The sequence below is a fragment of the Podarcis melisellensis genome (genome assembly GCF_964234715.1).
Source record: "Podarcis melisellensis genome assembly, chromosome: 3".
NCBI classification, from domain to species: domain Eukaryota; kingdom Metazoa; phylum Chordata; class Lepidosauria; order Squamata; family Lacertidae; genus Podarcis; species Podarcis melisellensis.
The window spans coordinates 6156653-6171757 of record NC_138530.1 but is presented as its reverse complement, the minus strand read 5'-3'; the positions used below and the strand labels follow the sequence as shown (position 1 = coordinate 6171757).

Genomic DNA, 15105 nt, shown 5'->3' with positions numbered 1-15105 from the left:
GGTACACTCTGAGCTAGGGATGCGGGTGGCACAGTGGGTTAAACCACAGAGCCTAGGACTTGCCGAGCAGAAGGTCGGCGGTTCGCATATCTGCGACGGGGTGAGCTCCCATTGCTCGGTCCCTGCTCCTGCCAACCTAGCAGTTCGAAAGCACATCAAAGTGGAAGTTGATAAATAGGTACCACTCCAGCGGGAAGGTAAACGGCGTTTCTGTGTGCCTCTCTGGTTCCCCAGAAGCGGCTTAGTCATGCTGGCCACATGACCCGGAAGCCATACGCCGGCTCCCTCGGGCAAAAAAGCGAGATGAGCGCCGCGACCCCAGAGTTGGCCACGACTGGACCTAATGGTCAGGGATCCCTTTACCTTTACACTCGACGTGGGAAGTCTGTGGTCCGGATATTACTTGAGCTGTTCACTCACTCACTCACTCACTCACTCACTCACTCACAGAAGGTATAAAAAATAGTATGGCGATGAAGATGAAGATGATGATGATGATAGTACCCCACCCATCTTGACTGGGTTGCCCCAGCCACTTTGAGCAGCTTCCAGCGTATACAGAAACATAATAAAACACCAAACATCGAACACTTCCCTGTACAGGGCTGCCTTCCAATGTCTTCTAAAGTTGCATAGTTACTTATCTCCTTGACATCTGATGGGAGGGCATTCCACAGGGCAGGTGCCACTACTGACAAGGCCCTCTGCCTGATTCCCTGTAACCTCACTTGTCTCAGTAAGGGAACTGCCAGAAGCCCCTCGGAGCTGGACCTCAGTGTCTGGGTTGGACAAAGGGGTTGGAGACATTTCTTCAGGTTTGTAGGGCTGAGGCTGTTGAGGGCTTTAAAGGTCAGTGCAAGAAGATCAAACCTCTCCATTCTGAAGGAAATCAGCCCTCACTGCTCACTGGAAGGACAGATCGTGAAGCTGAGGCTCCAATATTTTGGCCACCTCATGAGAAGAGAAGACCCCCTGGAAAAGACCCTGATGTTGGGAAAGATGGAGGGCGCAAGGAGAAGGGGACGACAGAGGACGAGATGGTGGAACAGTGTTCTCGAATATAGCAGCATGAGTTTGACCAAACTGCGGGAGGCAGTGGAAGACAGGAGTGCCTGGCGTGCTCTGGTCCAGGGGGTCACAAAGAGTCGGACACGACTAAACAACTAAACAACAATAACAAGAACCAACAGTTTTGATTGTGCTTGGAAACATACAGAGAGCCAATCAAGACCCTTTTGGACCGGTGCTATATGGTCTCAATGGCCTAGCTGATGCATTCTGGATTAGTTGTAGTTTCCGGGTCACCTTCCAAGTTAGCCCCATGCAGCAGTAGTCCAAGCGGAAGATAGCCAGGACATGTAGCATGGGCGTAGCCAGGATTTATTGGGGGGGGGAGGATTTTTGTGGGCGGGGGCAGAACCAATGTGATTGGTCAGTTAGTTAATATTCCCAGTGCTTTTTTCTGGGGGGTACGCAGGGGTACGCATACCACTTAACCTTTTGTGAATCTTTGTACTTTTGTCCATTTACTGTATTTATTTCCCCCGTTTTGAACTATAAAATGGTGATTTTTTTGAGTCAAAATGAGAGTACACCTAAACATTTTTTAAAGAAAAAAAGCACTATTTTTATTGTTTTACTTGATGGGGGGTGGGAGCAGCTGCCCCTCCCTGCCTTCCCTTGGCTATGCCCATGGCATGTACCACTCTGGCAAGACAGTCTGCGGGCAGGTAGGGTCTCAGCCTGCATACCAGATGGAGCTGGTAAACAGCTGCCCTGGACACAGATTTGACCTGTGCCTCCATGGACAGTTGTGAGTCCAAAATGACTCCCAGGCTGCGCACCTGGTCCTTCAGGGGCACAGTTACCCCATTCAGGACCAGGGAGTCCTCCTACACCTGCCCGCCCCCTGTCCCCCCAAAACAGTACTTCTGTCTTGTCAGGATTCAACCTTAATCCTTCTCAATAGGAATGCCACACATAAGAAGGGGCCAGTGGTTCATCTTCAGAACCCAGCACAATTCTTTACTGTGCCCACCAAACCACCATTTCTGCTAGAGGCACAGTTCCTTTTCTAGGTCATTAAATGGAAAGATGGGATTATAAAGGATGTTAACAGACCTTTCTGGGGCAGGGGAATTTGTATATAAACTCTGGGAGAAGAAGCTGCTATTGTTCTCTCTGCTGCAGGAACATCTGAATACTTCCTTAAAAGCCTTCATTTGCAACGCGCCCTCCCCAGAGTCCTGGTATGTGAGGTGAGAGAGACACCTAGTGGGCACCTGCAAGAATAGCACCTTAGATCGCCTTTCCTTTCCTTGTGGACAGATGTATGGAAGTGAGAGCTGGACCATAAAGAAGGCTGATCGCCAAAGAATTGATGCTTTTGAATTCTGGTGCTGGAGGAGACTCTTGAGAGTCCCATAGACTGCAAGAAGATCAAACCTCTCCATTCTGAAGGAAATCAGCCCTGAGTGCTCACTGGAAGGACAGATCCTGAAGCTGAGGCTCCAATAATTTGGCCACCTCATGAGAAGAGAAGACTCCCTGGAAAAGACCCTGATGTTGGGCACAAGGAGAAGGGGATGACAGAGGACGAGATGGTTGGACAGTGTTCTCGAAGCTACCAGCATGAGTTCGACCAAACTGCGGGAGGCAGTGGAAGACAGGAGTGCCTGGCGTGCTCTGGTCCAGGGGGTCACGAAGAATCGGACATGACTAAACAACAACAATTAGGAAGGAGGAGCCTGCAGGCACTTGGAATCAAGGCTTTGACCAGCGGAGGTGAGATCCTGCTTTGCCTTCATGTGCCCTTTCCCTATGCCTGATTAAAGATCCAGCCTTGGCAGTTTAAGTTATGGTTACCCAATTTTTTTCAATGAATCCGGGGACCCCCCCTTTTTTTTAAGCTGAGTAGCAACAGGGAATCAGTAGTGGGGATGGTGAGGCAAAAGACCCTGGGCCCAAGCACACATGCATATTGTATAAAGGTGCAAAGACCTTTTTTCGCACCTGATCAGTCAAAACAAAGGGGAAAGGGGGCAGGAGATCTGTACCGTCGGACGCCCCGGTACAGCACACAAGACACATCATATGGGGACTTCCGGAGAGGAAAAATGGTGGGCTCCACGGCCGTGAGCAGCTCCTGAAGCCACCCAGAGCCAACTGCGCTACCAGGCTGGCTCCGGGTTACTGTGGCTGCCGTTGCCACGTTTCCCGGGGACAGATTTGCAAATCTGGGGACATTCCAGGGACGGAATTTGTCCAGGGGCAGATTTGCAAATCCGGGGACTGTTCCCAGGAACCAGAGACGCCTGGTAACCCTCATTTAAGTTATTGTTTAATCGGTAAGGACGGTTTTGGGACAGGCAATGGAGTCCGATCTAAGGGGTGGTTGAGTCTCCTCTTCTCAAATCCTCTCCTTTAGGATTGGCCCGGAATAAAATCCATTTCAACTCCTGGTCTTGCAGGGGACCTCGAGAACGGGGTGAGGACCACAGGCGGCCGTGGATGAACAGAAATGCCCAATAGTCCAGCGAAGTCTGCTTCGGAAGTGAGTCCACACACCCCTTTTGCCAGCATCCCACAAGGGTTGTTTTTGTTTTTTTTACAGAAGTCTCCAGCAACCTCGTCGCTGCTCAGGAAGAATTGGGCTGAGCTTCGTACTGTGCTTCCGTGGCCGTGTAAAAGTCTTCAAGGGTGGACTGGAGGTATTCGAACGTGGGTCTCTCTTCGGGATTGTTCTTCCAGCATTTCAACATGACTGCATAGAGTTCAGCCGGGCAGTTTTCCGGACGGGGCATCCGGTAACCCTTCTGTAGATGTTGGATGACTTCGGGATTGGTCATAGCTGTGGAAAGGAGAGAAAGAATTGATACTGATATTGATATTGTCTCATCCCTTAAAGGTAAAGGTAAAGGGACCCCTGACCATTAGGTCCAGTCACAGATGACTCTGGGGTTGTGGCGCTCATCTTGCTTTATTGGCCGAGGGAGCCGGCGTACAGCTTCCGGGTCATGTGGTCAGTATGACAAAGCCACTTCTGGCAAACCAGAGCAGCAACCGGAAATGCCGTTTACCTTCCTGCTGGAGCGGTACCTATTTATCTACCTGCACTTAGACATGCTTTCGAACTGCTAGGTTGGCAGGAGCAGGGACTGGGCAATGGGAGCTCACCCCATCGTGGGGATTTGAACCGCCGACCTTCTGAACGGCAAGCCCTAGGCTCTGTGGTTTAACCCACAGCGTCACCCGGATCCCATTGTCTCATCCCTTACTTGCCCCATAACCAATCACTGTGTTGGGTGGGAAAGGACCTCCCATCTTAGCATGAGGTCCATACTGTATGGTATAGGAGCAGGGCCTTACTCGTGATGGCACCTACTCACCCATGTATTTTGAACTGATGTAAGATAGGAAAATTAAATTAGATGGATGTATTTAAACATGCAGGAATGGCGGATAAGTTAAATGAACCTTGGAAGGGGAGGGAGGGAAGTCAATGAATGTGTGGTATAATAAAAGATGTTTAATTTGAAATGTAAAATTTGAAAATCTAATAAAAATTATTAATAAACAAAATAGAATGAAGGCTTGCTAAAACATCAGTGGAACAAATGGATAATGGATAATCAATAAATGATCCTTGGCTCGGAGTAACAAATGATGCTCTAATGCAAACTACCGTACCAGGGTAGGGGCACCTTCCATAGGTGATGATTTCAGTAAGGAGAACTCCAAAAGACCAGACATCGGATTTGATCGTGAAAACTCCATAGTTAATTGCTTCTGGTGCTGTCCATTTGATAGGAAATTTGGCACCTGTTGAGAAAGGGTAAATTCATGTGTTTTCGTTGTTCTTACTGATTTCAAATTATAAATATGACAAAGAAAAGAAAGAGAAAAGATGAGATGGAAAGGGAGGGGGAAACTCACCATCTTAGTTTAAACATATATGTGATGTTAACGTATGAGAGTGCTGGAGGTGAAATAGTTAAACAGGTTACCCAATCAGCACCCAGGGGGGTGGAGTCAGAGGGACTATAAAACCAGCTCTGGGAGGGGCAAAGGGAGGAGTTCATTGGGAGTTGGGTGGAGAGGGAGTGAATTGGGATAGAGTCTGGGGGTAGGTTGAGTTAGTGTAGTGAAATAAGTTGAGTCAGGAACAGTTAGAAGCTAGGAAGACAAGTAAATATATGAGAGGTGGTTTAGTGAGTGAGAGCAGGTAGCGGAAGTTATAGGTCTGGATAGGTACCCCATGATTGTAGTTGACCGATACCGTTTATGAAACCACATGCTTGTTAAACTGCAATAAATAAACAGAAGTTTCTGTTCCAATTTAAACCTGACTGGACTCAGTATTGTACCAGGCAGGGCCTGGGTGGTGGCAGCGAGAAATAAAGTGGTGGCACAGGGATCAATAGACGGTGAAACGTCCGGGGACCCTGTGTGATCACCACAATATACTGTAAAGGCAGTGATCCATGAAGACAGGAGTGCCTGGCGTGCTCTGGTCCAAGGGCTCACGAAGAGTCGGACACGACTAAACAACTAAACCACAAAGCCCTAAGCGTCATACCGACCTTCTTTCGCAAGGTACTCATTCTCTATGATCCTAGCCAGGCCAAAGTCTGCAACTTTGCAACAGAGGGTCTCCGAGACGAGGATGTTGGCTGCCCTGAGGTCCCTGTGAATGGAGTTCATTCTCTCAATGTACGCCATCCCTTCAGCGACCTGTAAGGAAGAAGGAAAATAATGGAATACAACAGCATGGAGATCACAGAGAAGGATGCCTCTGTGGCTGATAGGGATGAGTGAATCTGGCTATTCTGGTTTTTCTCAGTTTCTCACTTTTCCAATCCTAAAGTCATTGTACCAGATTTCCACATCAATGTGCCATTTATTTATTTATTCTTTTAAAAGCCCTCATGAAAATTCATTAGCAGTGCATTGTGAAATTTCTTTGAGATGCTTCATAGGAAACAATTCGTAATAGCAGTGGTAGTAATAACTTTTTTAAAAAACAACAGCAACCTAACATGTACAATTTTTGCAACCTTTTTTTCTTTTAAAAAATGCAATTTCCACTAATGTGGTCACACTTTACCCTAATATATGGATTTTGGTGCACATTTTTTGGCTGGAGAGCTGCACTGAAAAATTCAGAGAAGTGTGAATTTAAAGGACGCTTATGTTTTGCTTCGCACAATGTTTTGAAAAGTGCGAATGAGGTAAATGCATCCTTAAACTGAATCATATTTCTACCACAACCTTATCTGGAAAAATCAGGGGTTTCATCCCCACCGATATGGACCAGGGACTCTCCAGACTTATTTCCATTTCAGACATGGGATGATTACGTGAACACTGGCAAATTTTGCTCCCATTTCTCCAAAATCCCAAGCTGGGTTATGAAGCTGTTGATGATGATAATTTGTTCTTGTTGTTATGCTGCCCACCTGACTGGGTTGCCCCAGACCTTTGGTCTGATCCAGTTTGGTTCCTCTTACATCCTTAACATACAGTGGTGCCTCGCAAGACGAAATTAATTCGTTCCGCAAGTTTTTTCTTCTTGCAAGTTTTTCGTCTTGCGAAGCACGGTTTCCCATAGGAATGCATTGAAAATCAATCAATGCGTTCCTATGGAGACCGTCCGGGGACAGAGGGGAAGCGCCACGCGCCTTCCCCTCTGTCCCCGGACCTGTTTTAAAGCAAGGGGTGGCTGGGAGAAGATTGCTTCTCCCCATTGCCTGCCCCACAATCTCCGGGGACAATCTCCGGCGCGCGCCTTCCCCTCTGTCCCCGGACCTGTTTTAAAGCAAGGGGAGGGGCAGCGGGGAGATCGCTTCTCCCCGTTGCCGCCCCTTGGTTCAAAAGGGGTCCGGGGACAGAGGGGAAGGCGCGCTGCGCTTCCCCGCTATCCCCGGAGCTTGCGGGGCAAGCTTCGTTTTGCGAAGCAAGCCCATAGGGAAATGCATCTTGCGAAGCGGCTAAGAAAATGAAAAACTCCTTCGTCTAGCGAGTTTTTCGTCTTCCAAGGCGTTCGTCTTGCGGGGTACCACTGTACAACGCAAGACATGCATATATTTAATAATCATAATCTTAATAATAATTTATGCCCCACCCATCTGGGCAGCTCCAAACTGAATATTAAAAACATGATACAGCATAAACATTAAAAACTTCCCTAAACAGGGCTGCCTTCAACAGAGCAACACATAAGAGAGAAATCCCTCCAACCCCAGCCTTTAACCGGCGCAGAACAAATTGTATATAAAGACGGTGGTCGAGAGACAGCGAGACCCTCTCTGGTTTAGTTCTGCCTCAAAGGGCCTAACAATTTTCCAGACCGCAGAGATTTTGTGGTAGGCTTTTGTTTGTTTGTTTTTTGCCACCTTGCATCTTTCTTGTGGTTTTGAACAGGATATGAAGATACATTTTCCACAAATATTCGACATGCTCAAGCTTTCAGCTCAAATGCCGCTCGCCTCAGTGGAAAATGGGTGTCGCTTCCTGTCCTGATGTTAATGAGATAGATGGCTTGTTTCCTCTCAGCTCATACAAGCAGAGGGGAGGGAGGGAGAGAGGGGCTGACCACAGGACGACGTATACACTGAGAACTTTCTATTTGCAGATTCCGCCTACGCGTTCTGCGCCCGAGCGGTCAGCTCATGCAAACAACACCGTTCTGACAATACTTGCCACCAGATGCTGTTGCCAGATACACTGCATTGCACCTTACTGTCTATTCAAGGACTGAAGGTCTCACTCCAAACCTTGCCATTCAACAGAATTGCAGGGCATACTCCCAAACTCCTCCCACCCAATGAAATCCAAATGACGGTGTTAAATTTATGTGCAGTTCTGACCTCTGAGTCTTGCCCTGCCATGTCTGCTTATGCTAATCTTGTTCCAAGGACTTGTCTGGACATGTTTGCCAAGGTTAAACTAGTGTAACCCCTGTCTACCCCTCCCCTTTTGTGACATGTCAGTGATGTAGCAATGATGCTGTACGAACTGTATTCTGGGATATGGTGGGAAAGTTTTAAAAGTCTTTGTCACCCCATCCTCGGGGTTCAAATTTCCTCTTTGAACCTGTTGCGCAATAAACTTTGGTCTACAGCTTTTTGCTTCAGTTGGTGGCTGAAATCCTTCCTTTATTCCGCAGGGACCCGTGGGCTCTGCCCGACGAGCTGGGTGACTGAGCAGCCTCACACCTAGATTTTCCCCTAACAATTTCTAAGTTTTCTTTTCCTAAAATCCAGAAGATCCCTTGCTATATACTTTGCTCAACACATTCTCCTCTCGGAAGTGCAGGCTTCAAAGAAAGCAACATTCAGGATGGCTAGAGAGCCACATGCATAGCTCTCAAGTTCGGGGATGTATCGAGACCTTTTTCAATCACAAGGTTTAAGGCGAATCAATCCACTCACCTGGGCTGAGGAGTCTATAAGTTTGGGGAGAGTCAACTTCCTTCCTTCCTCTGATTTCAAGAAATCCAGCAAGCAGCCTGAAAAGGTGGAGAAATCAAGATTATTCACTTCCAAAGACCTTTCAATGTGCAATGGTATTGGATAAAGTCTCCCATGTTTTTAATGTCAAATCCTTTTCTAAGAGAGTAATAGAGGATAATATTCCTAATGTACGTTAGGGTAATAAAGCAAGCAACAAATTCTAGTTTGAGGACCTTAACAGATTTTTTTCTATGCATTGTTGTTGTTGTTGTTACTATACTGTCCTATACCTGTAGATATCAGGGCTGTTTACAACATAAAATTGCAATATAAAAAACACAAAATATAAAATAGAGATGAATGAAATAGATTATTTTTCCTACAGAAATACCCAAAAAGGACGTCTGAAAGATATTTGGTCTACTTATTGGCTAACCCGAACAAAATCATAAGAGAAACAGTCTTCTCTGTTCTACTGCAAAGACCTTTAAATTAATTGCATCTTGGTTTGTCCCTATCCTTAGATCAGAGCTTTTTAAACTGTGTGTCTCAACACGTTAGTGTGTTGGCTGCAATGTGTAGGTGTGTTATGTAAACGCTCCCTGTGCTCCTACTTGATCTGGAAAGGGGTTAGTTTAATTCTGGTTTGCTAGTACAGTGGTACTTCAGAAGTGGAATGGAATCAGTTCCGGAAGTCCGTTCGACTTCCAAAACGTTCGGAAACCAAAGCGTGGCTTCTGATTGGCTGCAGCAAGCTCCTGCAGCCAATCAGAAGCCCCGGAAGCCCCGTTGGATGTTCGGGTTCCAAAAAAGGTTTGCAAACCGGAACACTCACTTCCGTGTTTATAGCTTTCAGGAGCCAAAACGTCCGAGTACCACGACGTTCGCCAACCAAGGTATGACTGTACAACTGAATTACCATGTCACAAAATGATGTGTGTCTAAAAAGTGTGTGACCAACATGAAAAGTTTGGAAAGCTCTGCCTCAGATTGTATATAACTACGATGGATTTTTAACTTGACTTATGTTCGAAATGGTATGATTTGGGTGCTTTAATTTTCCTCTATTGGCAAGAAGGTATTGACTGAAATCAAGGAGACCCAGATTCTGCATTCCTGTGTGGATCAATATACAGTAATTGGCTGAGATCACAAGGGAGTTGGTTACCATTGGCCATGTATTCCGTTACGATGTAAATCGGCTGCTGGGTGACCACAGCGTGCAGACGGACCAGCTTGCTATGCTGAAGCCTCTTCATCAAGTTGGCTTCAGCCAAGAAAGCATCTGGAGCCATGCTGCCTTCTTTCAGGGTCTTCACTGCCACCTTCACATTATTCTTGTAATAACCTGTAAAGGTAAAGGGACAACTGACCATTAGGTCCAGTCATAGCCGACTCTGGGGTTGAGGCGCTCATTTTGCTTTACTGGCCGAGGGAGCCGGCGTACAGCGTCCGGGTCATGTGGCCAGCATGACTAAGCTGCTCCTGGCGAACCAGAGCAGCACACAGAAACACCGTCTACCTTCCCGCCGGAGCGGTACCTATTTATCTACTTGCACTTTGACATGCTTTTGAATTGCTAGGTTGGCATGAGCACAGGGACCGAGCAACGAGAGCTCACCCCGTCGCGGAGATTCAAACCACCGACCTTCTGATCGGCAAGTCCTAGGCTCTGTGGTTTAACCCACAACACCACCTGTGTGCCTTCTGTAATAACTGATAGAGGGGGGAAATGGGGTGAATGAAGGACAGAAGGCCCTACCACCTTTTGGAAGCTCAGATCCTTCCAGCTGAACTCCAAAACACATATCTGATTTTATACCTTTTCCAGATATGACAATGCCAGGCAACACTAATAATAATAATAATAATAATAATAATAATAATAATAATAATAATAATTTATACGTCACCCATCTGGCTGGGTTTTCCCAGCCACTCTGGGCAACTCTCAACAGAATAAAAAAGCGATAAAACATCAAACATTAAAAACTTCACTAAACAGGGCTGCCTTTTGATGTCTTCTAAAAGTTGTGTAGTTCTTTATCTCCTTGACATCTGGTGGGAGGGCGTTCCACAGGGCGGGTGCCACCACCGAGAAGGCCCTCTGCCTGGTTCCCTGTAACCTCACTTCTCACAATGAGGGAACCACCAGAAGGCCCTCAGAGCTGGACTTCAGTGTCCGGGCTGAATGATTTGTGTGGAGACGCTTCTTTAAGTATGCTGAACCAAGGCCGTTTAGGGCTTTCAAGGTCAGCACCAACACTTAGAATTGTGCTCGAAAAAATACTGGGAGCCAATGTACCATATTTTTCGCTCCATAAGACGCACCTGACCATAAGACACACCTAGTTTTTAGAGGGGGAAAGCAAGGAAAAAAATATTCTGCGCAGAGCATGTAAGCAGCTCTTGCTTTCCTTGCTTTAAACCCTTCTGTCCCTCCTTCCGCTTCGCTGAGAAGCCAGCAGAACAAGAGCGATAGCTGTGCAGTGACTCTTCTGCTGGCTTCTCAGCAAAGTGGGAGGAGGTAAAAGGCGAAAGATTTATACGATCTGAGGTGAAACCAGAGTATTTGAAGGCCTCGGACGTGAGAAATCCAGGCTAAGAACTGATATTATGGACACCTCTTTGGGGGATCGAAACCTGGAAAGAGGGGGGGGGGTGAGAGTTCTCTTATAAGGTTATGATTTTTATGTCTAGTTATTATGTTTAGTAATTAATATGATAATTGAGAAATTGTTGGAAGGGAATTTAGGTCGATCTTTGGAAAGGATGTAATGATTATAATGGATCTGTATAAGTTAAAATTGGATAATTAAGAAGAACTAAGTTTTTTAAAAAATGATAGTAATATTGTAAAGAAAAGAGATAAGAACTTGCTGAACTAACTACTGGAACTAGGGTGCATGAAGGGGGGATGCGGGGAAGTCAGAGAATGTGGTTATGAAAGTAAGAATTTGAAATTGTACATGTTTGTCTGTGTCTTTGTGTGTTTGTTATGTCTATATAAAATGTGAAAACTCAATAATTTTTTTTTTTAAAAAAGCAAAGTGGGAGGAGGGACGAAAGGGAGCCCTTACAAGGGAGCGCTGAGCAGAGTCTGGCAGCGGCTCTTGCTGGCTTTTTCAGGAGGTATGGGAAGGGACACAGGGCAGCCTGTCAGTCCCTTCCCCCACCTCCTGGATAAGCCCCCAAGAGCCACGCTCCTTTAAAGGAGCCATGTGGAGTGTGTGTGCGGCTCTTGGGGGCTTTTCCCCGAGGAGGGAGAAGGAATTGATGGGCTGCCCTTCTCCCTCCTCGGGGAAAAGCCCCCAAGAGCCGCACACACGCTCCACGCGGCTCTTTAAAGGGAGCGCTGAGCAGAGCCTCCCGCCTGCATTCACTCCATAAGATGCACACAAATTACTTTTTAAGAGGAAAAAGTGTGTCTTATGCAGCGAAAAATATGGTAAGTCTTTCAGGACCGGTGTTATATGAGTCTCAGCTTACCCATCCAAACCTCTCCAAACTGGCCTGCTCCCAGCTTCTTGACAAGTTTCAGCGTTTCCCGCGGAATCTCCCATTCGTCTGTGGTCCACGGCCTTTGTGGAACCAGAGAGATGCATGGCTGCCGTAGCAGCTGACACAAGCCATCTTCGTAAGCTGTGTAGGGGCACCGGAAGCAGAAGGAAAAGGTCTGAGATCAGGTCAGGGCAGAACATGGTTGTAGTAACCCTCCTCCTCCATAGTTTATTTCAGTTTTATTTTTTTACAACAGGTATTGAGTACAAACTCCCCACTTCCCTCCCTGTCTTCCCATCTCCAGATATTACAGTGTTTCCCTCCATTTTCCTCGCTTAGAACACCTGCTATTTTCGGGTGGGATTCAATGAGATCCCTCTAAATTTAGATAGCACAGGGAAAGATGGTTTGCTGCTCTGGCACAACATACTTGCTTCCTCAAAACACTGGAATTCTTGGGATAAGGAACTTTAATGGTGAAAAATGCGTCGGTGGACAGTGTGCATTGATTCTTGAGTTGATGCAAAGTCGCCTAAACTCCGCAGGAAAACAAATCAGGAAGGATGCTCAATAGAGAGTGTTGTCTGGAAATGGCCTTAGTTCAAAATGTTTGTCCACAGTTGAATTTTGATAGAATGTGAGATAAAGAAAAAGTAGAGAGAGGAAGAAAGAGAAAGGTGAAAGATGAGGGAGGGAGGGAGAGAACGCAAGGGGGGAAATGGAAAGACAAATATGGAATATGATATAGTCTTATTACTCTGCATATAGTATGATAATTTGTTTGAAATTTGTCCTCCTTTAGTGGTCGAATCTTCAGTTCTCAATGTTCCTGCAGCACTTTGCAGATCTTTGTTAAAAAAATCCTTATTAAAATTAATCAGCACTCTAGTTCACTCCTAATAAAGACATGTTTGTATGTATACATTTCCCCATGTTTGTGTGCTGTTTTCATGAATATATTCATTTTTCAAAGGCACACTTGGTTGGAGAACTGCATTGCAAAATTTGCATGTGTACGAATTTCAAAGGATGGGTATGTTTCGGCTCTCACATTGATTCCGAAACTGTGAATTAGGTACACCTGACTTTACCTGTGAACCGAATCAAATTCCTCTCCCATCCCAACTTAAGGGTGACTTACAAGAATAATGTTTGACAAGGTCCTGCAGAGTAGGGAATGTGGTCCTTGGGCAGATGTAATATCCCCCATGGTCCAGGGAGCGGATTTGATAATGTTTGATGACATCCCCTTGAGATGTGTAGTCCCTGATGGAAAGGGAAAAGGCGCCTGGAAAAGGAGACACAAAAATAGATATTATCTGTTGTTGCAGGAAAGTGTTTCTAAACATTGCTATTGGCAGGAACATCGTTTCGCAATGCATTTTCCTGGTGGTCCTGGATTCGAACTCGCATCAGCCCCAGCCAATGTGGGGACAATAAGAGCTGTAGTCTAGGAACTGCTTGTTTCCTACTGCTCCAGTGGGCAGGAGCCAAACCAATGGATTCAAATTGATTAAGAAAGGAAATTCCAACTAAATATTAGGAAGAACCCCCCCATCCATTTTATTTATTTTTAATTAAAGCAATAATCATAAATAAATAAATAAGAATAAACATGTGCACTCCACAACTGAGACAATTCCATTCTAATGATCCAACCTCCCAAAATTGGTTTGACCCCTTTTCCGTTTTAGCAGTAGAAACTCTACAAACACTCTCACATATCTCCTCAAAAGTCATTTCTCTTGCATACTCCCTGCCTTACCTTAATGGCACATTTATTAATTTATCATTAACAGCTATATTCCACCCCTCTTTATACCATACTTCCATTTTATATTCTGCTTGCCCCTTCTGCTTCCTGGCGATAATAATTCTTGCAGCTGTCAATAAATTTGTGAGCAAGTCCTTGTTAGCTCATGAACAGGAACGCAGGTGGCGCTGTGGGTTAAACCACAGAGCCTAGGACTTGCTGATCAGAAGGTCGGCGGTTCGAATCTCTGCGAGGGGGTGAGCTCCTTTGCTCGGTCCCTGCTCCTGCCAACCTAGCAGTTCGAAAGCACGTCAAAGTGCAAGTAGATAAATAGGTACTGCTCCTGCGGGAAGGTAAACGGCGTTTCCGTGTGCTGCTCTGGTTTGCCCGAAGCGGCTTAGTCATGCTGGCCACATGACCTGGAAGCTGTATGCCGGCTCCCTCGGCCAATAAAGCGAGATGAGCGCCGCAACCCCAGAGTCAGCCACAACTGGACCTAATGGTCAGGGGTCCCTTTACCTTTACCTTTACCCCTCTTTATACCATCCTTCCATTTTTTATTCTGCTTGCCCCTTCCGCTTCCTGGCGATAATAATTCTTGCAGCTGTCAATAAATTTGTGAGTAAGTCCTTGTTAGCTCGTGAGCAGGAAGAACCTTCTGATGATAACAAAAGGCTGAGTTATGGAACAGACTCGTTCAGAAGGTGTTGGACTCTCCTTCAGTGGAGGTTTCAAAGCAGAGTTTGGAGGGCCGCCAGTCAGGGATTCTTCATCTTTGATCCCCCATTGTAGGGGGTTGGACTGGATGACCCTATGGGTCCCCTGCAAACTCTACAATTCAATGATTCTATCTCACGTGAACACCATGCGTGCCACCAGCCAATTAACCATATGAAATGTGTGTGTTATTCAGGTATGCTACAACAGCTAAAGAATCCCTGACAGAGTTTCATCATATGTGGTGGACTTGTAAAGGAATCAAAAGCTATTGGGAAATAATTTACAATGAAATGAAAAAAATGTCAAAGATGTTGTTGTTGTTTAGTTGTGTCTGACTCTTCGTGACCTCCTGGACCAGAGCCCGCCAGGCACTCCTGTTTTCCACTGCCTCCCGCAGTTTGGTCAAACTCATGCTGGTAGCTTCGAGAACACTGTCCAACCATCTTGTCCTCTGTCGTCCCCTTCTCCTTGTGCCCTCCATCTTTCCCAACATCAGGGTCTTTTCCAGGGAGTCTTCTCTTCTCATGACGTGGCCAAAGTCTTGGAGCCTCAGCTTCAGGATCTGTCGTTCCAGTGAGCACTCAGGGCTGATTTCCTTCAGAATGGATAGGTTTGATCTTCTTGCAGTCCATGGGACTCTCAAGAGTCTCCTCCAGCACCAGAATTCAAAAGCATCAA

At 46.1% G+C, this 15105-nt stretch overlaps 1 protein-coding gene across 2 annotated transcripts in view; it reads right to left on the bottom strand.

Moving 5' to 3' along the window:
• Nucleotides 1-3073: 3073 nt before the first annotated feature.
• Nucleotides 3074-15105, bottom strand: part of BLK (BLK proto-oncogene, Src family tyrosine kinase) — a 34804-nt gene continuing 22772 nt past the window's right edge. For both annotated transcript variants that reach the window (XM_081904129.1, XM_081904128.1), the window contains exons 7-13: nt 13096-13242; nt 11943-12095; nt 9622-9801; nt 8433-8509; nt 5583-5733; nt 4690-4821; nt 3074-3850 (exon numbers count right to left, since the gene is read on the bottom strand). In XM_081904129.1, the coding sequence (XP_081760255.1) occupies nt 3639-3850; nt 4690-4821; nt 5583-5733; nt 8433-8509; nt 9622-9801; nt 11943-12095; nt 13096-13242 (1052 nt within the window). In that variant the 3' untranslated portion in view covers nt 3074-3638. The remainder of the gene's footprint in view (nt 3851-4689; nt 4822-5582; nt 5734-8432; nt 8510-9621; nt 9802-11942; nt 12096-13095; nt 13243-15105) is intronic.